The sequence below is a fragment of the Phyllostomus hastatus genome, unplaced genomic scaffold (assembly GCF_019186645.2).
Source record: "Phyllostomus hastatus isolate PE091 unplaced genomic scaffold, TTU_PhHast_1.1 phas_contig_196, whole genome shotgun sequence".
NCBI lineage: Eukaryota > Metazoa > Chordata > Mammalia > Chiroptera > Phyllostomidae > Phyllostomus > Phyllostomus hastatus.
Genome location: NW_025333709.1, coordinates 3,258,818 through 3,283,200, shown reverse-complemented (window position 1 = coordinate 3,283,200; position 24,383 = coordinate 3,258,818). Strand labels below are relative to the sequence as shown.

Here is a 24,383-nt window from a genome sequence, read left to right as displayed (position 1 = left end):
CCTCCCGGGAGCTGTCCGGGGTGCTGAAGCGCTCACTCCGCTGTTGCCCCGTCCAGCTTTGCCTCCAGCTTTGCACCAGGCGCTGTGACGAAGTGGGAGTGGGAGTGGCACATTTCTTCTGTGGTGACTGAGAGGTGAGCAGGAAACCCCGGGACAGGGTGCCGCACGCCAGGACAGAAGGTGCAGGGAGGGGGCGCCTGCGTCAGCCGGCAGAAGTCAAGACGAGGCTTTCCGGCGAGGAGCGTGTCTCTGAGCTGAACACTGACGGGCGGGCGGCCGCTTCCCAGCTTCGTGTGAGTCAGAGGGAAGGGATGTCACAGGTAAGCAGTTCACAGTAACAGAACACGACGTGCAAACGGTCCTAGGATTCGAGTCGAGGCCGGGAAGCCAGGGGGCGGGTCAACAAGAGCCTTGTGGGTGGGACCGAGGAATTTAGATTCCAACTGGAGGCAGTGTGGGGACTCAGGGGAGTCTTAAGCAGGGGGTGGGGCATGGAGTGACTCACATCACAGTGGTGGGGGTTGGGGGGGGGACCTGGGAGTGAGGCGTGCCATGGTGGAGGCAGGCGGGGCGAGGTCTCCGTGGCGGCGATCGACGGTGGCACAGCAGTGGCCGTGGGGACGGAAGGGACGGGGAGAGCCTGTCCTCCCTCTCCTCTCCATCAGGTTGACCCGGACAGGGACTGCTGCTGAAACCCCCGCCCTGCAGGGACCGATGGGGGAAGGAGCTGATATCCTCTCTTCATGCCCCTCGGCGCCTTCCCGGATTCCTGAGCAAGTGGGTTTCTCACGTCACTTGCGCCTCCTGTGTCTGTTGGGAGCAGCTGGGGTGTTGAAGTTGAGGGTCCCCGCCCCTCTGTTCTCCAGGGGTGGGCTGCCCCTGGGAGCCATGGATGTCCTTCTGTCTGTACTTCTCCCCTCCCCCCAGTTGGCAGGTTAAGGACCTGATCTCTAGATGCAACCCTTTTCATGGAATGATGAGCTTCCAACGTCTGCCGTTGGGAGGAGGTGTTAGGCGGTACCCCAACTTCCACCAGTAGCAGCTGTCGTCCTCACCTCAACTTCACGGCCTTGAAATGTGTCCGGTGTGTCTAAGGGTCGTGTATTCCTGAGATGTGGAGGAAGTAACACTGGCAGGCCTTGGTGACCAAATTCCTGCCGGAAATAAGGGAAGAGGAGGAGTCTTGGGTCCCCGAGTTTCAGCCTCAGAAGGATGACACGGCCCACTGAGGTGGGCGCTACGGAAGAAGAGGGAAGGCACGTCTGGGGGGAGGTGTAGCCAAAGCTGTGGGTGCCCGGCCCGCGCACCTGCCTGCTGGGGTACCTTCACCACCTGTCCGCCCCAGTGTGCTTCCTTCCAGCTTGCCAGCACCTGACACCTTTCTGGGAGGGCTGCTGTCGGCCTCCCAGAGCCTTCTTTGCCCGATGTGCATAAAGCTGGGGTTGCCTAAGAATTCTGTCCTCCTGGAACTACCTGGGGGCAGGTGGGTGAGTCCTCCAGCTCCCCTGTGCCTCCCTCCATCAGGGGTATCTGGGGAGTGATTCACACCAACTGCAGAGCTCCCCCTAGGGGCCACCCTTGGGATCTTGCCGGCTCTCTCACCGGCCCTTGGCCTCTTCCTTCCAGGTCCCACTTCCCTGCTCACTGACTGGTTTCCCCGGGCGCCCTTCCAAGTAACCAGTTCTCAGATAAATCCTCAGCTCAAGGCCAGCTTCTGGGGAAGCAGAACAGAGGTGGGGGCCAATCACTCATAACACTCACATCACAGAGCTGTGAGGGTGCAACACAGTGATGCTTGTAAAGGACTTGATCATATGCCTGACGTAATCTTGGCACTCAAGGGTTGTTAGGTAGTGTTCTCTTCCAAGTGAGAAATTTCAGAAATGTTTCCGGGAGGTGCCTGTGGGCCTGCGGGTGGCCATCACATATGCAGTTGAGGTCCATGGTCTCCACAGGTTGGATTTCCCGACCCCGACACCCGTACCCAGGACAGACAACGTCAAAGAGTTTCGTTTCTGTGAGTTTTATCTATCAGTATGTACAGTTTTATAAGTGAAAACTGAGCAATTTGACACAGGTATCTATAAATGTATTTTAAAGTGACCATAATAAATTCCCTACATGTTAACATGAATAACATTTTAATTAAAAAAAAACACACAATATTTTTGCCCTGACCAATGCGGCTTGGTTGGCTGTAGCAGCGCCCTGTGCTCAGAAGGTGCAGGTTTGATCTCCCGTCAGGGCACCTGCCTAGGCTGCGGGTTCGACCCCTGGTCTGGGCGCGTGTGGGAGGCAACGGGGGGCCGTTTCTCTCTCACATTGCTCTCTCTGTCTCTCTCTCTCCCTCTCCCCCCCCACCGCCCCCACAAATCAGTAAATGTATCCTCAAGCGAAGATTTTTAAAAATCTTTTTAAAAAACACTTACTTTTCCCCCAAACAAAAATATAGTGAGGAAGTGCCATTGTTCGACAGTTTATTGAAAACAGCAGCATTGTTGTGTCCGCTGCTGCATCAGTCTGTCGCAGGCGTCGCTTTGGTTGAGGAACATGGAGAACACCCAGCCTCACTCACAGACACAGTTGGGGGAGGGAGGGGTGTTTTGCCGGCTTTTGTAGATGATTTCGAATATTCTTCTTTGATGTTATTCCAGAACGCAGCGAGTGGTAGTTCCCTAGGGAGTTTTTGTGATGGGGGACCTGGAAACATGTTAATTACCTTGTCACATTTTGTTTTCTCAGAATCTTTCAGCCTGTCTGGAAACTGGAGGGAAGCTTTTACCTGTGTGTGATTTTGGAACATAATGCAACTTGGAACAGAGTCACTGATCTATCCAGATGTTCCAAACGTTGGCACCCCCCTTCTTCAGTATTTTTGGGTCATATTTATTAACACTCCCAAACCCACCAGAAACACCTTTAAGTGTTGGGAAGCTGTTAAACTCATGTGACAGATGCGAGTTTCCTAAACGTATAATTTTCACTTGGAAACTCAAATTTTATCATTGGCAATAAATACAGGCAGAAGATCTCTGTGCAAAACAAAACAAAACAAAACAAAATAGGTTTATTTCATTCATCTTCAGACTTGCAGGTCAGCGGGTCTCTGAGGTCGGAAGGGTTTCCCATGGAAAAAAGGGGCAAGTTCAGCGGGCACCTTAAGGGCCAAAATGTTTGTTCAGTTTTGTTTTTCTGGAGGGAAGCGCCTTGTGCAGACGCCCCCCTTCCCACGCAGAATAATAAAAGGACATCCACATCCAGGGATGTACATTCGCTCAAGTTCACATTTTGCCCACTTCCCCAGCGCTGTTCTTAGTAGAAACGGGCTTTTTTGATCACGAGCGCGTGGCAGCGAGAACCACAGTGGCCGCTGGCCCCGTCCGGTGCCCCTTTGAGCTGTGCAGAGGCGCCCCGGGCCTTGCCCGCCGCTGCATCCGCCGTGGGCGAGAGCGCGTCCCGAGATTTGGAGGGAACGCAGCCCTTCACCGCGCCTGCGCGGCTGTGGCGAGGCGTTCACGTGAAGGTCTTTCGTCATCAGCGGGTGCCGGTACCCGGGTGCAAGTGCGGCCGTGTGCGGAGACGCGAGAAGGGAGAGTGCTTGGGTGCTGAGCGAGGGTCTCACCGTGCAAAGTAAGTGGTCCTTCTTCGGCTCCTCTAACCCGCGGCACGCACGTGCTGCCGCAGGTGCAGGCTGACGCTCCGAGGCCCGCACACGCCCAGGCCGGTGGTCGGAAGGACCGGGGAGCTGGCTGAGGGGGTGCGGCCCGGGGTTTACAGGCAGGTACGGGCACAGGTGCTCTGTACTAATGCAGACGTCCTGGATCACACCAGGAACACCGAGATGCTTCTGAAATATTTTGAATCAGGGCAGTCTTACTTTTTAACATTTGTTGCATATATGTTAATTTAAAATGTAATGTGAAAACAAACCTTTCCCATTCTTATAATCCCAAGCTGACTCTTCCTCTTTCCCCCAGGTTATTTCAGTCCTGGTCCGTCCTGACCTATTTTTATATGCGGTGATTGCTGTAGGCTTTGCATTTCTCTCCTCTGTATTTCCTACTTGATATCATATCCTGGGTGCCTTTCCTGTAATTACATTGTCTTAGTTTCTATATGCTTTTTCAAAAAATATATTATTTATTTACTCTTGGAGAGAGGGGAAGGGAGGGAGAAAGAGAGGGAGAGAAACATCAATGTGTGGTTGCCTCTCGCACACCCCTTACTGGGGACCTGGCCTACAACCCAGGCATGTGCCCTGACTAGGGATCAAACCCGCGGCCCTTTGGTCTGCAGGCCAGTGCTCAGTCCACTGAGCCACACCAGCCATGGCACGTAGTGTTTGTTTTAATAGCAGTATACTATTCCATAGCACGGATGCATCAGCACGAATCAATACTAACCCGTTCTCTCATTGGTAGATAACAGGATCAGGTCTGACATTCGGTAACATGTGAAATGATGACCACCCAAGTACGTAAACGTTTCCCCTATTTTTTGACTTTGTTCTCTAAGGTGCCTTTCTAGATCTTGGCTTACCACGTGGAAGGGGTAGGGGGATGGGTCTTGTTCGTCTGCTGGTGTATGTACACACAGTCTCCTGAGGACACTGTGTGCGTCTGCATTAAGCAGGCTTGGGATTTAAACCAAAGATGCTGCCGTGAATTTTGTTAATAATTTTTCTAATTACCGGGCATTAGTAAGAATGAAAGCATCAACAGCATTTGGAGGCAATTTACTGTGCTTGGATTTTGACAAAAACATACAGCTGGCTTCCAGCCTGTCCCTGGCAAAACTAACTTTTTGAGATGGTACAGTTATAAAACTCCCTTTGCCAGCTGCGCATATTCTGCGGGGTTAAAACAGCAGTTATTTTCGGGGCTGCACGGGAGTCTCCAGGGGGTGGTAGGGTGAAAGGCTTAGGTCTGGTTTCAGAGAGCTTAATTAACGATCTGGAAGAACCTGAGGCAGCTAGTTAATTAAGTGCACAGACGGGGCGCAGCTGAGAGGTGGTGTGAGCTCCAGGAAAGGTGAAGGAATCGGATGAAGAGTTCTCGCCATCGCCTAGGAACACGCAGTGGAAGGGCAAATCAGCCGTAGCCCAAATCAAGATAGTTTGGTTAATCCGGCGTTTTGCCCCCGTCACAGCTCCGTCTTAGCAGGGTTTGCCTAAAGGAGCCCCGAGTTGGCACGGCAGCCTGGGTGCGCACTGCTTCCCCCCACCTTTGCAGCCCACGGCGGTGACCACAGCGGTCACAGAGGGCCCGAGTCTGGTCTGTACACGGGAATAGCAGCCCCCCGACTCTGCAGAGTGAAATAGGAGGAAACCGGTGAGCGTGCTTGGTTAGCGCTGGAGTTACTCTGCTTACAACTCCTCCTCAGCCTCTAGCATCTTTTGCATGCGCGTCGGCCCTGTACTTTTAAATCGCTTTTCCCCACTGCCAAGCAGGTTAAATAAAGGCCCAGCACAAGGCTTCCCAGCTCGTACATCCAAACTCCTGGGGGCCTGTGGCACCAAGGTGGGACCCAGGGGAGAGAGTCTTAACCCATGAAACCGGGAGGGCGTGAAATGCGGGGGTGGAGGGCGTGACGCTGTGAATCTGTGTCGTCTGGAACCTCTCGCACACGCGGTCCCTTCATCCCGTGGGAACTGGGAGTGAGGACGCCCGGTGCACTTCCCAGGGAGCAGGGGCGGCGGTGAGTGGGGAAGAGTTGTCGAGTGTCTGGCGTGGATGCATCAATGGGGGGCGAGGCTGCGTCAGTGGGGGCGTGGCTGCGTCATTGGGGGCGTGGCTGCGTCAGTGGGGGCGTGGCTGCATCAGTGGGGGCGTGGCTGCATCAGTGGAGGCGAGGCTGCGTCAGTGGGGACCGTGGCAGCAACTTGCTCTTAAATCCAGTTCAGCCTTTGTACTTTAAAAATTGAATAGAAGAAAAAATATTTGTTACAGACTGCGCCCTTGATACCTTCTCTGCCCCCACTCCATTTGCCCGACATCCCTCCGCTTCGCGCCCAGCCCTGTCCCGTGCAGGGTTGTGGGTCTCAGCGCCCCCCCATCTGGGTGCGGGCGGGGGGGAAGAGCTCCGTTTCGCTAACGTGGTTCATGACAGCCCCTCCGGGGGCAGATGGGAAAGAGGAGAGAATCCTCCCATCTCGGGAAGTAAATGGAGTGTCGGGGAGGTTAAACGACCTGTCCAAGGTCACACCGTGAGTGAGTCACGCGGCTGGCACTGAAGTCAAGTGCAAGCACGCGTTCTGGTTACGCAGTCCTCCCGATGCTCATCCAGTCTCGCAGCCAGAGTGTGGGAGCGGACAAACCGCAGGGGTGCCGGGGAAGGAAACCGAAAATCAGTTCAGTTTTTACTGTGAAGGCACCTGCTCTAGAGGCACCAGGTGTGTGCCACGTTTCGTGATGCACAGAAGACTTTGGTGATGGCGTCCCTCCCTCAGCTCCGCCGCCTCTGGAAGGCAATGCGGCGGCTTCCCTTGGGTGCGAGGGTCGGGAGGATGGCTGGCACTCCCGATGGGGGGCGCTGTGCTGTCGGGAGGCGGACCGGGACGAGGGGCAGGACAGCCGCTCTCTCCTGAGCACAGGCAGCCTTGGGCTGCAACCTCCGCAGCCACAAGGGAGGGCGACCCGGTTTCCTTGCCGTTTCTTGTTCACCAGTCTGGACGGACAGACCGACCACAAGGACTAAGTCTCCCTTTGATGTGTCTTGTGCGTTAGAGCGCAGTTTTGCCGCTCTGCTCCGCGCCTCCCTTCCGGCCCAGCCCTTCTCTCGCTCCACGCCAGCCAGCAGGGCCCACCCTCGGCCCTGCAAGGCGCTGAGCTCGTTTCCCTCCCAGGGCCTTTGACCCTGAGCGGAGCGCCCTTCACCATGACCTCTGCACACGCACCTCCTCCTCAGCTCTCGGCTTGCATCCCGCCTCCCGCAGATGCCTCCCTGGTCAGCGGCTTTGCGCTTGCTTCCCCCGCTGTCCTCCAGCCCCTGCCTTTGGCCCCCACTGCCTGCACGGTCTCCTTCCGGTCCTTATTGTCTGCCTTGTGTTGCTGGGCTGTCAGCCGTCACTAGACTCTGAGCTCCGTGAGTTCGGGGCCTTTGTGTCCTGTTTGCTGTACGCTTCTCTTACCCTGATCATTCCATAGTGATTAAATCCGTGTGTGTGTGTGTATTTGGGAAAATCTACTCTGTGTCAGAGTTAGGCTAATGGCTTCTGTTTCTGGCCAAAATGGAATAAGAGAGACTAGATTTACCTTCCTTCCCGAAACAGTCAAGGAAAGGGAGAATTACAGAAAACAGACTGGGCCATTCAGGTTATTATAACTGTGTTCTGCGTGTTCAGCCTGTTAAGTGGAGATACGAAGATATGAACAAGAGCTAAATCAAACTTCCAGATGAAAACGACAATGCCTGTGTTGAAAATACACCAGATAGGGCTGACACCAGATTATAGACATTACAGGAAAGCAGACTGGTGACCTTGGAGACGTGGTGGCAGAGCGAATTCCCCCAGCTCGTTCCGTGGGGCCGGCACTGCCCGGATGTGAAAACCAGACAAAGACGTTACAAGAAAAGAGAACAGAAAGAAGGAGACATTATTTTAAAAAAGAAATAGGCAGACCAATGTCCCTCAGGAACATAGATGCAAAAACTCTTCACAAAGATTTAGAAAATCAAATCCAGCAACATACAAGAAGTATAATCCACCATGCACAAGTCCCATTAACCCCAGGAATTCAGGCCTGGCTTTACATCTGAAAAGCGATGCCTCGCACCATATGGACAAACTGAGAAAAAACATACGATCTTCTCCACAGATGGGGAAGCAGCATCCGACAAAATCTGAGAAACCACAGATCACCGTGCTTCATGGGGAAGGATTGATGATTTCCCCCTGAAATTTGGAACAAGACATGAATACCCACTCTCACTGCTTCCATTAAAGGTTATACTGGGGGGGGGGGTTAGCCCGTGAAGTAAGCCAAGAAAGAAGAAAGAAAACATTCTGACTGGAAAGGACAAATATAACTCTCTTTATTTGCAAATAACATTATTATGTTGTTTGCATAGCAGATCTGGAAGAATCTACCAAAATATATTAGAACTAATAACTGAGCTTATCAGAGTTCCAGGAAAGATCAATATATAAAAATCAAGTCTATTGCTATATAGTAGCAATAAATAATCAGAAACTGAATTTTTAAAAATGCCATTTATCAGGTAGTCCAAAAAGTTCGTTTAGTTTTTTCCATACGATGGCTCTAGTAGCGCTTAGTTGTCTTTAACTTCATTTGAAGCAGTGTTGTTAGATGATATGGTGACAGCTGTCATATCAGCATGCATTTTTAAAAAAATGATCAAAATTGGTGAATTTTTGTGCAGCCATTTTAATATTGAAGATGGAAGAAAATACACAATAATTTCACCGTGTTTATTATTTCAAGAAAGGTAAAAATGCAACTGAAACACACAAAAAAAGATCTGTGCAGTGTATGGAGAAGGTGCTGTGACTGATCAAATGTGTCAAAAGTGGTTTGCAAAGTTTCTTGGTGCTATCGACATTTTGGCCAAATAACCCTTTGCTGTGGGGCTGTCTTGTGCATTGGAAGATGTTCAGCAGCACCCCGGCCTCTCCCCACGTGAAGCCAGTAGCAGGAGATAGCCAACATCCACAAAATATCCAAATCAATAGAGTTATTGGTGAAAATGAAAAACGTGCCTTTTATTTTATGGAAAAAACTAAATGGACTTTCTGGGCAATCCTGTATAGCAACATCAAAAACCCAAAATACTCAGATACAAATCGGTGTAAAAGACCCACACGGAAGCACAAAACACGGCTAAGAGGAAGGAGAGAAGGTGTGGATAAACCGAGAGAAACACCTGTTCGTAGGTCTGGGGATTTAACCCCGCCAGGGTGTCGGTTCTCCTCAAACTGATCCGTAGATTCAACACACTGTCAGTCAAAATCTCAGCGAGCTCTTTTGCAGGAAGCGACAAACTGATTTCTAAAAACATGTGGAAACGCAAAGCTCTTAGAAGAGTAAAAACACCTTTAAAAATTAGGAGCATAGCTATAAAACGGACACTACCTGATTTCTGGACTTATTATAAACATACAGTAATCAAGACAGCGTTACACTGGCATCCAGACAGACGCACGGACCAATGAGTCAGAGCGGGGAGCCCGACAGAAAGGACCACCAGCACGCGGCCGGGTGATTTTGACGAGGCTCCTGCATTATGGAGCTGACCTTCGAGTGGCGGGGCCGGGCGGACAGGATCAGATACTCCAAAGACACCCACTATACAACCTTAGTGGCGGTGCAAGTTCAACTCAGTCACTTCTCATCTGTCCTTCCTGTCCTTTCATTGTCACCAGGAGTGCGAATTGCTTCTCCTTCCATTTGTCAGTTCACATTGAATGGTAGGTGATCGATTCCCAGGTCATGATTTCAAGAGTCTGTTGTTTTTATTTAGAACGGCCACTAGTCAGTTTTGATGCAATGTCTTCTCACCTCGGACTGTGCCCGGGCCCTCTCTGGCCCAGCCTGGGGAGGCGGTGGGGAGGCACCTCCCCAGAGGAGTGCACCCTCCGCGCCAGAGCAGCTCCAGCCCCTCCCCGTCCCGCTGAAGCCCCAGGGCCCCTGGCTGGCTCTCCTCTGTTCACCCCTCAAACCCCTCCGAGTCCCGACGTCGTCTTGGTGACTGCCCTCATTGCGCCTGCATCGGTGTTTGTAGCTGCGGCTGTGCCCTGGGGGCCGTGGGAAGACGGAGGATGGACAGAGGAAGGAGTGGGGCTGGAGGGCCGAGCAGAAGGGGCTCCGAGAGGGTCCCTGGGGCACGAGCCGCCCTGTGAGCGGCCCATGCTGAGTGCAGCCGGGGCCCTGGTCCCTGGTGTGGTGACCAGGAGGAGGGTGGGCTGGACGGATAGCCAGGGCCCACGTTCTAGAAGTCAGCAGAGCCTCGTGAAGGGTTGTAAACAGGAGCAGCGCTGCAGCCAAGCATCAGTCACCCCTACTCTTCCAGGGACCCTGGCATGCCACGTCTGTCATCCGCTGCAGACGCCCCAGAGCGTCTCCTTTCACTCAAGAACAAAGTGAGCCCACGGCGAGCCCGCATCTTAAAAGACATTTTATCATTTCACTGTGTTTCGATGCCTTTTAAAAAACGACGCCAAATTAAAATGCACATCGTCCTTTGGGGTGTGCAGTGAGGAGCCCTCTCCTGATGCGCCATCCCGCTGGGCACAGGCTGCGCCTCCAGCGCCCCCTGGGGCTCCTGCCCCAACACAGAGCATGTGGTGTTTCCAGAGCCCCTGGCACCGAGTCTCAAGGAGCCCCATGAGGCTTGTTGCACGTCGTGCAGCCCCTTCTTCGCCGAGAAGGAAACCAGAGGACTTCTGTCTCCTTCTTTCATTTGTCACAATAGAGTAGTAATTGCATCTGTATTTTCAAACTGCCTCCACGTGTATCTTCTCCCATGCATCTCACATTAACCCTGTGGGGGTTTTTTTGTTGTTGTTATTTTTATAATAACCATATTACAAAGAGGGACATGCAGCTCAAGACTTGAAGCATGGCCCAGAGAGGCACAGCGGGCAGATGGCGGGGTGGGGGGGGTGTCATCTCCACCCCACTCTGTCCAGACGCCCAGCGCCTGTGCCTTTCTGCAGCAACAGCCTGCCTCCCAGAGAGAACGGCGGCCTGGGAGGTTTTCCAGTTTCCCCGTTGACTGACTCACAGAAGAGGGCACCCTATTCATTCAGACCAGTTCCCACTGGGTGATGGGAGGGCCGGGTCTCAGCATGGGCACGGGTTGCTGCTGCTGAACTCCTACCCCGTGAAACCGGTTCCCTCCAGCTCCAAATCCTTGTAGTAAACGTGGGCCATTTGAGGGCCAACAGATTGGTTTGCTTCCAACCGAGTACAGCGAGCATGCTCGGCTTCGAGCTGTGGGACGGCCGCGTTGCAGACAGGGAGCGCGCGGGCAGTCCGTGCACGTTCTGGGTTCGCCCAGTCCCCTCATTCCTCCCTAGCTTAAGCACGGTTGGTACGTAATCGCGTAGCAGTCGTGTTAGCGTCAGGTGTGCAATGCAGCGATTCGACGCCTCTGTGCCTTCCTACGTGATTGCCCCACAAACGCTGGTAACCGTCTGTCACCGTGTAAGCGTATCCCAGTATAATTGGCCATATTCCCCTTTGCTATTTCATCCCCCTGCCCTGCTCTCTGGTGACCATCCCTTTGGTCTCTGTTTGCATGAGCCTGTTTATGTTTTGCTTTTTAAGAGTCTGTATGGGTGACTTATTTCACTTAGCATAATACGCTCTGGGTCTGCCCATGTCATCACAGATGGTAAGACTTCATTCTTTTTCATTGCTGTGCAATATTCCATCGTATGCATGGAATGTATACGTGCACACACACGTATATGCCACATCATCTTCATCCATGCATCCACAGATGGACACCTAGGTTGCTTTCATGTCATGGCTGTTGTAGGTAAGGCTGTGCTGGACACGGGGGTGGGGGGTGCAGACATCTCTTCAGCCTGGTGTTTCCACTTCCTCTGGGGCAGCTCCCGGTGGTGGGACCACTGGGCCAGCGGACCACGATGGCCGGACACGAGCCGTTGCAGTTGGGTCCCAGCGGTTCAGCTCACACAGACGCAGAGAAGGGGGAGTTGATTCTCACTTTGCTCACGAGCGTGCTCTCAGCCTCGGCGTCTCCCGTGTCACGTGTGGGCTGGCCTCTTCTCGCCTGCCTGCCTGGCTGTGCTGATGTGTTATAACCCTGTCCCTCACAGATACTCATTAGTCATCTGTTCAATGAATGAGTGAGTGACTGACCCACAGACCATTTTCACTGCCTGATGTGACGCTCTACTACATGGCCACCCTCCTGCCCATCAGCAAAGGAGACAAGGAAATCAGTGACGGGCTCCGGGAGGGAAAATGTATTTCACTGTAAATCTGGAACCCCAAGTACACACCACCCAAGTGCTGGGGCTCGAGTGTCACTGCCTCTGTTGTTGCAGAGGGGCACTGCTGGGCACAGATATGAATATCATCATGTTTTACGTGATGGCAAACCGAGGAACACATCGCGCAGTTGCACTGAATATATGAACGAGGAAGACAAGGACAGATACAGAGGCAGAGGAGCAGCCCCGTGTGGGGGTTGGAGGAGGACGTGCCTGAGGAGAAGCCCCCAGAGACGCAGGTGCTGTGGGCCAGATTCTGTGGGGCGGGGGGTTGTGACAATGGGTACCTGTGAAGTTTACCATCCGAGCCCCTCATACGAATACAGTTCAGTGGTATTAAATGCACTCACACTATTGTACAAGCATCACCACCGTCCGTCTCCGGAGTCTGTTTGTCTCACAGATCTGAACCTGTCCACGCACTAAACACGACCTGCCCATTCCCCTTGCCCTCCAGCCCCTGGTGGCCACTGTTCCTCTTCCTATCTCCGTGACTTTGACTCCTTTAAGCGGAGTCGTGCAGTATTTGTCTTTCTGTGACTGGCTCATTCCACTCAGCACAGTACCCTCCAGGCCACCCACGCTGGGGCGTGGGACTGGATCGCTTTCCTTTTGACAGCTGACTGGTAAAAAGGGACTTCATTCTGCTGTGTTGCTGTTGGTTTTCTGTGTGCATTCCAGCTCTTTGTCCCTTATTTCCTTCATGACTGTCTTCCTGTGTGTTCAGTTAATTTATTTTGTTGTGAAACGTCTAACTTCGTTTCTTATTGCCTTTTGTGTATTGCCTATTACTATTTTTGTGGTTACTACAGGGGTTAGATTTAACGTCCTAAAATCACAACATTCTAATTCGGATGTTTGTCAGTTTAACTTCAATAACATACACAAACTCTGCTCCTTTACATGCACACCCCACCCCTTCTGGTGGTTGATGTCCCACAGTTACACCTTTATACATTGCGTCTAAAACACAAGCTGATATTTTTTAAAAATACATTAGTCTCTTAAATTATGTAGAAAACAATGTAGAGTTACAAAAAACTATAATACTATTAAGTTTTATACTAATGATTGCTTTTTTAAAAATGTATTCCTCTCTTAAATCATGTGGAAACAAAAAGTGTAGTTACGAACTGTTGTTGCAATCCTGGCTTTGGTAATTGCCCGTGTGTCCGCCTTTTTGGGAGCCTCATCACACGGTTTTCAGACCCGGACCGGCGTCCTGTCATTTCACCCCATGGGACTCCCCTGAGCCCTTCTTGCACAGCCGGTCTGGTGGTAATGAAATCGCTCAGCGTTTGTTTCTCTGGGAATGTCCTATTTTCTCCGCCCTTTCTTTTGAAGAGCTGTTTTGCTGCATGTAAGATTCTTGGTTGACAGGTTTTTTTTTTTCTTTGAGCACTTTGAATGTATCAGTCCGCTGACTTCTGGCCTTCAAAGTTTCTGAAGGGACAACTGGGGATCATCTCATTGAGTCTCGCTTGTATGTGACACGTTGCTTTCCTCTTGCTGCTTTCAAGGTTTCTGTCTGTCTCTGGCTTTCAACAGTATGATTATAATGTGTCTCATTGTGGGTCTTCTTGAGTTCATCCTATTGGAGTTTGTTGGGCCTCTTTGATTCTTATATTCAGGTGTTTCATAAAATTTGGGAAGCCTTCAGCTACTATATCTTCAAATGCTTATTCTTCCTCTTTCTCTCTCTTCTCCTTCTGAGATGCCCACAATGTGTGTGGTAGTTCACTGGATGGCATCCCACAAATCCCTCGGATCTGAGTGCTTTTCTTCAAGCTTTTTTCTTTCTCTTTCTCAGGCTCAAAAATTTCCATTGTTCCATCTTCAGGTTTGCTGATGTTTCTTCTGCGTGCTCAGATCTGCTTTTGAATTCCTAGTGAATATTTTATTTTAGTTATTGTACTTTTGGGCTCCAGAATTTCTTTTTCGTTTCTTTTTAGGTTTTTGCTTCATTGATATTTTCACCTTTTCATATATTATTTTCTCGACTTTCTCCACACCTTCCTTCAGTTCTTTGAGCATCTTTAAGACCATTATGTTAAAGTCTTTGTCTGATAGATCTGCCGTCAGATCTTTTGACAGAGATAGTTTCTGTTGGTTTATTTTTTCCTTTGAATGGGTCCTGCATTCCTGTTTGTGTGCCTTATGATTTTTTTGTGTGGCTGTTGAAAGCTGAACATTTGAATGTAAAACGTGGTAAATCTAGAGTCAGAATATTTCCATTCCCCAGGATTTGCTCAGGTTTTTTGTTTTGTTTTGTTTTGTTTTTGTTTTTTTGAACCTTGTAGGCTGTCTCTGCCAAGGATCAAGGATCGGCCTGAAGTATAAACTTAAGGTCTTCTCGGGTTTTTTCCTGAACCTGTGCCTTTCCCCGTGCATGCATGATGACTTTCTAATGGCCCCCATTTGTGTGGTGTTAAATGTCTTTGTCTTTAATGTACGGATCCCAAAAGAAGGAGAGAGAAAAATGAAGGCAGGAGAAAAAAGAATGAGCACTGGACCTGGATGTCACTCCCGCCAGAGGGGCGGGGCTTGCAACAGTGGGGGAGATGCAACAAAAATGTCCCCCCCCCCCCGTGCCTTTGTGAGCAGCTTGGTGGACAGAAGCACAAGTCTCCACTCTCTGGAGCACAGGACCGTTTCTGCCCACCAGAGCTTCTGCAATGCGTGTGCAAGCTGTTCCTGGCACCTGTGCACAGCTTACCGCCCTGGGGCGAGGGGCAAGCGGGGGATGGGCAGCTACTGCTCTTCCCAGAGCTGAAGTTGAGCAGGATGAACTGCACGTCACCCTCCAGGCCTTCTCCTGGAAGTTGCAAGCCTTCCGCAGACCCCAGAGTTCCAAAGGGGCCACATCAGACAGACCCTGCGTCAGACGGATCCTGCCAGTGCGCTTGCCGTCTGGGCGGGGAGAGATTCCAGCGCCTCCTGCGCCAGCTCTCCCCAGGCCGATGTGTCAGCCCGGGTCGTTGCTACACACTTGATTTGTTACCCACCAATCACATCATGTATGCAATATATACGTGCGTTCTATATACAGACTCCTGCTCTTTGTCTGAGATATTTTTAAATGAGAACATAAACCCAAAGCAAACAGAAAGTAGGACATAATAAAAGGTAGAATAAATGCAATTGAAAAAAGGTAAGCAATAGAAAAAAAAGAAACCCAGTGAAACAATAGGCTGCCTCTTCAGAAACATGTGAGGGTTCATACGCGGTTCTCAGGACTCACACGTATAAGCCGGGCGAGGATCCCAGTCACAAATGTCAAGGTTGAGGCAGACCCGGCAGCCGTTGGAAGGTAATCATGGAACGCTGCGAACCACTTAACACTAATGAAACCCCAAAACTGAACCAAGAAAGAGATGTGAACTGAGATAGCCCTGGAACTGTTCGATGCAGTGATTCCTCACCGAAAGCCTCCCGGAAATGGAGCTCCTTGCCGGGGCGGTTTCCCGGGGAGCTCCACCACGTAGTGGGAGGCGGTCGGTCTGCACGGCCCTCTGCTTGCTCTGCACGGGGAAGAGGTCGGAGCTGCCCTTCCTGCCCCGAGTGTCCGGGTGAGCAGCCCCCTGGCCCCTCCCTGGCTCCACATCTTTCCCCATCCCTCCCACTGGACTGACTCTGTCGGCCACCGCAGAACCGTCAGAGGCGTGCAGGAGATCAGCAGAACCCTTAGACCAGGAGCAGTGTCCTGCATTTACACGGAGGGGTGGCACCTCATTGTCCGCCACGTCCTGCTGTGCCGCAGGCGGGCTGTGGGGCTTGGACCCCCAGCTTGCCTGTGCATCGCCCACGACTCCCCATTTCCCCCCAGACTGCTGTGGCCTGGGGAGCAGCGGATGGTGTTGGAGAGTCTTCCCTGGCTGTCGTGTGGCCCCCTGGGGGCAGAGGGAAGCTGCCCAGCCGCATCTGGCTTCCCGGGAAGGAGGCAGGGGCAGGGGCAGCAGCAGGGTCGGCCGGTGCGGAGAGCGGCGAGGGGCAGGCTGTTTGAACAGCCTGAGGACGCTGTAGCTCAAGTCAAATTAAAAAGGAAAAAAAAAAAAGCTTCTATTGTGAATGTTATCGGAGAGTTATATGCATCAAGCAGAATTCAAGTGTGAGAAGCTCCTTTTTCTTTGTACAATGGGAGCGGACAGAGGCCCAGCAGCCCGTTATTAAGTGTCTGCAGCCCGAGAGGGTATTTTTAGCTCCCCTCCTGCGGGATGCTAAGTCCCTGAGACTCGCCGGGAGCGAGCGAGCGCGGCGGGCGAGCCCTCCTCTCTGCCTGCTCCCCGGGGAGATCTGACTGGGTGCACGCGGTCCCAGGGGACGCCCGCTCCGTGTCCCTGCGGGCACCGCACCATCGGCGCAGGAGACGACGGTCGGACACACGTGGCCCGTCCCGGCCGCTGGTTTCGGCCCCGGAAGGACTATCCCGCAGAGTCACCTCTGGGCACTCGGCTCCTGTTGCCTCGGGAAAGAACTGGAGCGAGGCAGGTGTTTGAAACGGCCGCGTGGCCTGGTGCTTCCCACCGCCCCCCCCCCACCCCCATCACGGCACAGCTGGGGGAGGGCCTCCTGGTGCCGGGCGCTGGCCAGGCGAGATGAAGTCAGGCGGGGGGTGGGGGGGAGGGGGCGTTTCCCAGACTGCCCCACGGCAGTGCCCCGGCGGCAGAGTGCGGACTTCTCGTTGGTGGCTGTGTCATCTCCGTGGCAGAGTGCAGCACGAGGACTTGAGTACAGTTCCAGCCTGAGAGGAGGGGAAAGGGACAGTGGCACAGAGCTGTGTGATGGCGCAGCACTGCAGAGGGAGAGGGACCGAGGGTCGTCCTCTGTTCTCCGACAATGACATCGCGTCTCTTTGGGAATGCAGGGGCCGGGGCCCAGGGCAAAGTGGGCCTTCGGCACGAAAGAGCCGCTCCCTGCGTTAGGGCTGGCATCAGGCCCCTTGCTATGTGTAGGGTTTCCTCCATTCCGGTGTGCGGGTTTCTCTCCCGAGCACTCACGCTGCCCCGCGGGAGAGTCTGACCGAAGGCTGGGTGAGGCGCCGTGGGCGGCGGCCGTGCACAGAGAGGTGCAGAGCGCCCTGGTGATCCATGCGGTGCTGCAGCCGGCCACCCGCGGTTGGAGCGCGGGCGGAGCTTCCGTAGGAGGCCCAGTGCGGCTGCTGAGGCCTGTAGGGTGTCCTTTGGGTGTCTCAACCCCTCCCTCCAGGAGCCAACGGGAAGACGTGTCAGTTCAGACATTTCCAGCAACTTTCCTAACTGGATAAATGAATTCACCAAACGTCTACAGCAAACACATTAGGTAACGGTGAGCACACTTCATTGAGGTCCAGACCGACGCAGAAACGCCCGCTGCCACTTCTCACGATCGACATTTCACTGGAGGCTGCGGACGGTGAAAGGAAGCCAAGAGCAAGAAGGACGCAGCTGCGGCAGGTTTTCCGTAGGAGACGCCGTCGCCGTCGCCGTCACAGGGTGAGCAGCCCGGAGCCCGAAGGACAGGGCAGGGGAGCCGATGACCAGGAGGCCGGCCAGGCCCCTGGCGTCGAGGCGGACGTCCACACTTCTGCAGGGCGGGTCTCCCGTGGCGGTGACCGGGCTGGGTCGGCCTTGTTCTAAAAGATCATGTTCACAACAGCAGTGAAACTACTTAAATTTCAGAATAAAAATACATCTATGCCAGACCTTTAAGTAGAAAATTAATAAAAACTTCGTTGCCAGACCTAAAAGAAGACCGAGCATTTCCTGTTCCTGGGAAGGTTGGAAAGGTGCGGCAGGGTTAATTCTCCGTAATTTGTAAAGTCCACATAATTCCAACAAACGTCGAAGAAGGGTTTCTCAAGAAACTAGATACATTTATCCTGAAACTTGCATGGAAGAGAAAACATCAACCACCAACCATGGCTCCGATCACGTTCAAAGACAAGATTGAGGAGGCCTTCCAAGGCCTTCATTCCGTTAACTGCTCCGGGCTCGTGTGTCCAGCGCCTCCTTGCTTGGTTTTCTGTCTGCCCACGGGGCCCAGATACGTTACCTGGACGGCCACCCAGGACCTACAGTGTCTGGCAAAGGCCAGGGCCCCCAGCCTCGACCTCGCAGGGTTCTGGCTGCGGGGTGGGGCCTGCTTTATTGTTTAATCACGTCACTGACATTCAGGCACTCCTGTGATGCATCCAGAGCGGCGGCGACCACGTGCCAGACTGAGCTTCCTCTTGTCCTGCAACAGATGGGAAGTCCAGCTAGTGCCCTGCAGATGGCTCTGGCCCAGCCAGCAAGCCCCTGGCCCTCTGGGCCCTGCCTGGGCTGGCAGCCAGGCCACCGGCCCTGAAGTGGGTCCGCGCCAGAGGGAAGAAGCTGCGCCACCCCCCACCCCCCAGGACCGTCAGTGGCTGAGATGCTGGACACGGGAGAACGGGAGGAGCCACAGCCCCGCAGAACCCTGGAGCCCCAGCGCCAGAGGGTTCAGGCTGTCCCTGTGTCTGAGTCACAGCCCCCGAGTGCTCCAGACCCTCATCTGCAAAGACCCCCAGCCCGCGCCACCTCTGGAGAGACGGCTCCCTCTGCACGCCCCGCTGCACCCCAGAGAGCCTCCTAGTGTGCCCGGCCCCCCGCATGGCCAGCGCTGTGGCCTCAGCCCCCTCTTACAGGGGCCGCATGCTCCTTCAGAGAGAGGGCGGTCTCTCTGTCTCTGTGTGTTCGGCACACAGCCCGGTGCCGGTCACGGGGCAGGTGCTCCGTAGACATCTGCTACATTCGTGGTTGGGCAGCGCCTTACGGGGCCCCGCCCTCCCGGCCTGGACGCAGAACTGCGTGGGTAGCCAGTGACACAAACGAGACCGCAGCGTCCGGGCCACCATCCTCAGTCCCTGGCTCCCAGTCTCTGTGATAGGGGGCCGGCGGGCCTGGGTGGTTTGTAAGCGTTTGTCCAGCCCTGGAGTCCCCCGTCCTGTGAGCACGTGGCCGTCCCCTCCCGTGGGTGAAACCAAGCATCGGGTCCCCTCCGCGGGGCTGCACGCCCAGGTTGCAGAAACACAGTGCGCGTGCGTGCCAGCGTGTCCTGGTGGGAGCACCGGGGAAGGCCGGAGATCTGGGTTCGTGTCCCCACCCCGCCCCTAACTTCCCTCTCTCCTCTGGGCCTCGGGTTCCTCCTCTGTCGAAACAGAAGAATGGCCTGGCCCTGGCCCTGGTCCGACACTCAGGGACCCGAGACACGGGTGTGCTTCCCATGACAACGCTGTCACTCTGTGATTACATGTCACGATGCCCTCATTACGTTCCACCGTTCTCTGTGAGACATGACACTGTTTTACGGCACTGTGATTGTACTCCACCATTCTCAGATTCAGTGTTGGCTCTTGAAAACCCTGCATGTATTTTTTAGATGCATTCGGTGCCGTGTCCGCTGCCCATTGCCCTCGGGAGCCGGCTTAAGGAACGGCTTAGGACACGGCTGCCTTGTCATCTCCTGTTCCGTGAGTTGACAGCTCCGCTGTGCGGTCCTGCTCCACGTGACATCGGCGGGGGCTGCCGTGGGACATCCCGGGGCCCAGGTGGCTCGCCCTGCAGCCCCCAGTTGGCACTGCCCGTCACTGGCTGCTCATCTGCGGCTGCTGTTGACCAGAGCGCCTTGGTTGTCCTTCTCGTGGCTTCTCCCTGGGGCTGGCGGTCTGGCCGGTCTCCAAGAGGCAGGAAGTAGAAACCGCAGGTTCCCTGAGGCTTGTCCTTGGACTTGCCAGAGCGGCGCAGGGTCCCAGGGTTGCAGAAGCAAGCCCCGCCCCCTTCGTTGGGGAGTGGCCTGTGTGCGGGGAACGGAGGAACTTTTGGGGAGGGGGTTGAGTCTTTGGAGACGGGCAACTGCAAATCCTGAAGACACCAAACTCAGGCGTCCGCCAGAAACGAAGTCAGGCGTCGGCGCCTAGCAGCGGCGAACATGCCGTTCGTCTGCCGGAGCCCGGGGGTCTGTCCTCTGTCGACCACACACTGGGACTCGGGCCACGCCAGTGCCTCTCCCCCGGCCTCCATGTGCGCGTCTGTAAGATGGGAGCATCGGTCTTGACGCTGGAGTCCTCCGCCCCTCAGGAGCTCTGCCCCTCTGTGCCCCCTCCAGGTACTCCTTCCAGGACGAGGAGGACATGTTCATGGTGGCGGACCTGCTGCTGGGCGGGGACCTGCGCTACCACCTGCAGCAGAGCGTGCGCTTCACGGAGGGCGCGGTGAGGCTCTACGTCTGCGAGCTGGCCCTGGCGCTGGACTACCTGCAGCGGCGCCACATCATCCACAGGTCAGCGGGCGGCGGGGCAGGGGCGGGGGGGGGGGGGGGGGATGCCAGGGACAGCGCGGGGGTGGGGGTGTGCCGAGACGGCGGCAGCGGGGAGCGTGCTCAGGGACGTTCCCCGGGAGCCACGGGGCAGCCTGGTCCTTGCTGGGCAGCCTCCGCACACAGCCTGCCGGTTGGCGTCCTGTCTCGGGGGCGGACCCTCCTGTTGCCTGGGTCCAGCTCTCTCGCCGTTCCCACCCCTCAGAGACCTGGCTGGTGGCCGGCCTCTGCTTCTCCGTTCCCGTGTCTTGGGGAGGCTGGAGTGGCCCGTCCCTCCGGCATCAGGTTAGAACAGCGCCCCCCGCCCTCCCCCCCCCCCCCGGCCCCGTGCTGTGAGGTGGCTGTGCAGCGGGTTCCACCCTGCCCCTCTCCGGCCCGGGGAACCGGTGGTAGCGCACCGTGGAGGGTGTCTTCCTCTTGGGAAGCTTCCGTGCTGGCCGGGGCCCTGGCTGTGAGCCGAGTCTCCGCAGCCGCCTCCTCGGGGCGGGGCCTGGCTTCTACGCTCCGTGTGCCACGCGGCCAGGTCCACCCCGTGAGTACGGCAGGTCTGACTCGGGCAGGGGTCCGCCAGGGGCTGCGGGATGCCTGGCCTGTTCCTGCAGGCCCCTCCCTGGCCTCATGGGAGGGCGGGGCTGAGCGGCCCCCACCTGCTCACCGTGCTGCGCCTCGCCGACCGGCCCACTCACACAGCTGCCAGTATTCCTGTTTAAAGAACAACTGTAACGTGGGCACCCTGAATTTACGGTGTTAAAAGCGTCACCCTGTTAGCCTAGCCTGGCTTGGGTTCCTCCAGGTGCGCGTGGCTGGAAGGCGCCTGCGGCCTCTCCTTCGCGGCACGTCTGGGTGGCCCCTTGCCGCCCCTCCTCGTCCTCCCTCGTTTCCACGGAGCCCGCGCTCCGCGGCCTGCGCAGCCCTGGCCGTGCCAGCGTCCCACCGCCCGAACGCGGCCCACCGGCTTCCTCACCCGTCTCCCCGTCTCCGCCGTTCAGGGGACCGCCGCAGCCTGCTGGCTCTCGGGAGGCCGGCGTCCTTTCCTTTTCGTTTCGGGGGGGCAGGGGCGGGTGGGTTTTGCCCCACGTGCTCGCCCCTCTGGTGGCTGCTGGATCACGATCTCCAGTTGGAATTTCAGCCCCAGAGGTGCGTGTGCTGGTCCCTCTGATCCGGGCCGCAGTGGCCAGGCTGGGGCCGCGCGCTGTGGTTCCGCCCGTTTCACAGGTGGAGACGTGGAGGTTCAGAGAGGCCGTGAGTTGTCAAGGCCACGGGCTCAGCCCGGGTTGGAAGCAGGTCCTGCCACCGGGTGCTGACTCAGAGTTCAGGGTCACGGGGCCGTGTCCCCCGCGGGTCCTGGGCAGACTTCGCCTGTTAAAGACAGACTCCGACCTTGGTGCCGGCCCTGGGCCTTGACTCGGTTATGAGGCCCCGAGTGAGCGCTGTTAGAAGGTATGGGGGTCTGAGGTTTTCGGCCAAGATGGAGTTCAAGTTCAGGGCCGTGGAGAAGCACAGCTGCTCTACCCAGCCAGAGAACTGGACGTGGAGAAGTATACTCGGCCGGGCTCCCGTGGGGCCTGGGCCTTCATTTCCTTGATTAATGGACGGGCTCGCTGATCGCGGCATGTGTCATGTTCCCTGCGGGGATTTTGCTGCGTGAGAAATGGTTCTGTCCCCTTCAAAGGTGGACTCCACTATTTAACGCAGACAAGTTCAGTGTTCGCCACTAATGAAATAACCTTCCTCACTAAAGAGGGAAGGGCCTCCCGGCGCCCTTGGAGGGAGCGATCGGTTTCACGGTGTGCGCCCTTCCCTCTGGCCCGCGCCCCCCCCCCCATGCAGCCAGGGGGAGCCCTCACCGTATGTGCACGGACCGATGGGTGGTGCATACCCCGACTCAGCCGCCGGCTGCAGGCGTCTCTGTAAAACAAAACCGAACCACGTCCCTTGGCTTCTTCCACAGTGTCCCCGACGCCTGCTCCTTGCCCACGGGACGACATCTGGGGGCCGCGGCCCCGTCCTTCGTGACGTGACCCTCATTCTCATTCTGCCCCCTCGTCCCGTTAGGCTACTAGGGTGCGGCACCTTGTCATCGTTGTCCCGATGCGTTCAGAGTGATGGAAGGCCGGATGGAGCCAGTTTCAGAGGAAAAGGATTCTGTGTTTTTAAGATGTGGACGTTCGGCGTATCTGATGTCTTGGAGGCGCACCCTCAGAGAAACGCAGAGAGGCAGAGATCTCGCTGCCTGGGTCTCCGAGAACGCGGTTTGGCGAGCAGGCTCTCCCCGGCCCGGCGGCACGCCCGCCACCAGCCCCACACGGCCGTGGGCCCAGCTGGCCTGCAAATTCGAGACTCCCCTTCCCTGGCACGGGATTCTTCCGTCAACCCCAGAAACACCTCTGACTTGCTCTGCTTGAGTCTCATGGCTGTCCCTGAATGAATTCCTGCAGACAGAAGGGTGGGATGTTCTAGTTTCGCCAGCTTGAACTATGTGCCCATCTCTCTGAGCCCCGGGCACAGCTCCTTTGGGACCATCCTGAAGGGGAGGGGTTCCCCAAAAAAACCAGGAGAGAGAGGGCGGGAGGCCCTGCTAACCTGAAAAATAGGCTACTGGTCTACACCCACCCAGAGACCTGAGGCCCCCACGCGTGCACAGGGCTGGCTCAGCCTGCGTGCGCCTCTTCCACCAGCTCTCCCTGGAAGAAAACGCTGCCTCCTCCAGGGAGCCTGCCCAGATTCTCCCGAACCGTGGAGGTGTTCCCTCGTCCGTGTTTCCACTGGACTCTTGCATGCTTCTGTCACAGAAGTGATGTAGTTCATACCTGTCTTCTCTACCAGGTGGGGGTTCATTCATTTGAGCTCTTTCACATACCTGGCTGCCTCCAGGGTCTAACACAGCGACCCGCACACAGTAGGGTCTACAGACATGGAGACAGAGTGAAGGAATCAAACACAAAGCACCTCTGAGGTTTCTCTGGACTGAACCCAGACAGAGCCTGTCTCCAGCCCTGTTTTAACCCCCAGCACGTCCTCCCACCCATCTGTTCGTCGGCGTCCGGGAGAGGCCGCGTGCCCAGGAGCTTCCTGTTCGCCGCGGAGAAGCCAGACGCTGGGCCGGGGGGGAGACGGCCGTGTTGGAGAACCATCAGCCCGGCCAGTGCGTGGAAACGCAGAGAACTTCTGTTCAGGCGGCGGCGGGGGGCATTCTTAGCGTGTCCGCACACATGTTTCCTGCGGCGTGTGGAGAAGTTGACTCGGGAGCTCGTCTTGGGTGTCGGCAAGATGCGTTGTGCAGAAGAGACGGATCAGGGAGTCCCTGGGGGAGAGGAGCTCACGGAGAGCATGTGCGGAGTGTGTGCGGAGCGTGTGCACCGCTGCGCACCGGGCGCCGAGGCCTCGGGTTTCACGGGCAGCGCTGCAGGAACTCGGGACCCGTGCTGTCATGCTCCGAGGCGTTTCCAGATGTGCCGAAGGGCTTATGGGCCGCACGGTTGTGCGGACGTGCCCATCACTCCCTACCGTGCGTCATTCCTGTGACATACACGCGCCCTCGAACCGACCTCTAAAGAACTGGGGGGCTTCAAAGAGGGAAGAGCGTGTGCAAGGCAGTGAGCAAGGAGCCCGGGTCCCGAGATCGAATCCCTGGCCGTGTGCTCTGTGGGAAAGTGACCCCGCCCCCAGCCTCGACCCCGTTTTCGCCCTCCCTCTGGGGGTGGGGACGATGACCTCAGGTCGCTGTGAGGATGGAAGAGGTGCGGACGGATGGACGGACGTGAGCGCTGAGCCTCGGTCGGGGTCCTGTCGCCGTCACTGGGTCCCTTGGCTATGCTCCCCCCACCCTTTACCTCCCTGCAGGGCTCGAGCAGGCAGACCAAACAGACTGAAATGGCCAGGAAGCGAAACTGAGCCGGAACGGGGCTGTCGCACCCGCCGTCTGAGTCTCAGGGACGAGCTGCTGAGCCCTCGGCCCTGGCTTCCTGGTGTGTGAGGGAGGCGAGAGCGCACCCTCCCCGGCTGGTGGCAGAGACGGCGCAGGGGCGTGCGACCTCTGGGCGTCTCTGGGCCACACTGGAAGAGGGAGGGTTGTCCTGGGCCACTC

At 55.8% G+C, this 24,383-nt stretch overlaps 1 protein-coding gene across 6 annotated transcripts in view; it reads left to right on the top strand.

Moving 5' to 3' along the window:
• The window catches only part of STK32B (serine/threonine kinase 32B), a 124,195-nt gene that overhangs the window by 76,522 nt on the left and 23,290 nt on the right, over positions 1–24,383 (top strand). For all 6 annotated transcript variants that reach the window (XM_045834360.1, XM_045834358.1, XM_045834359.1 and 3 more), the window contains one exon: positions 20,087–20,260. In XM_045834360.1, the coding sequence (XP_045690316.1) occupies positions 20,087–20,260 (174 nt within the window). The remainder of the gene's footprint in view (positions 1–20,086; positions 20,261–24,383) is intronic.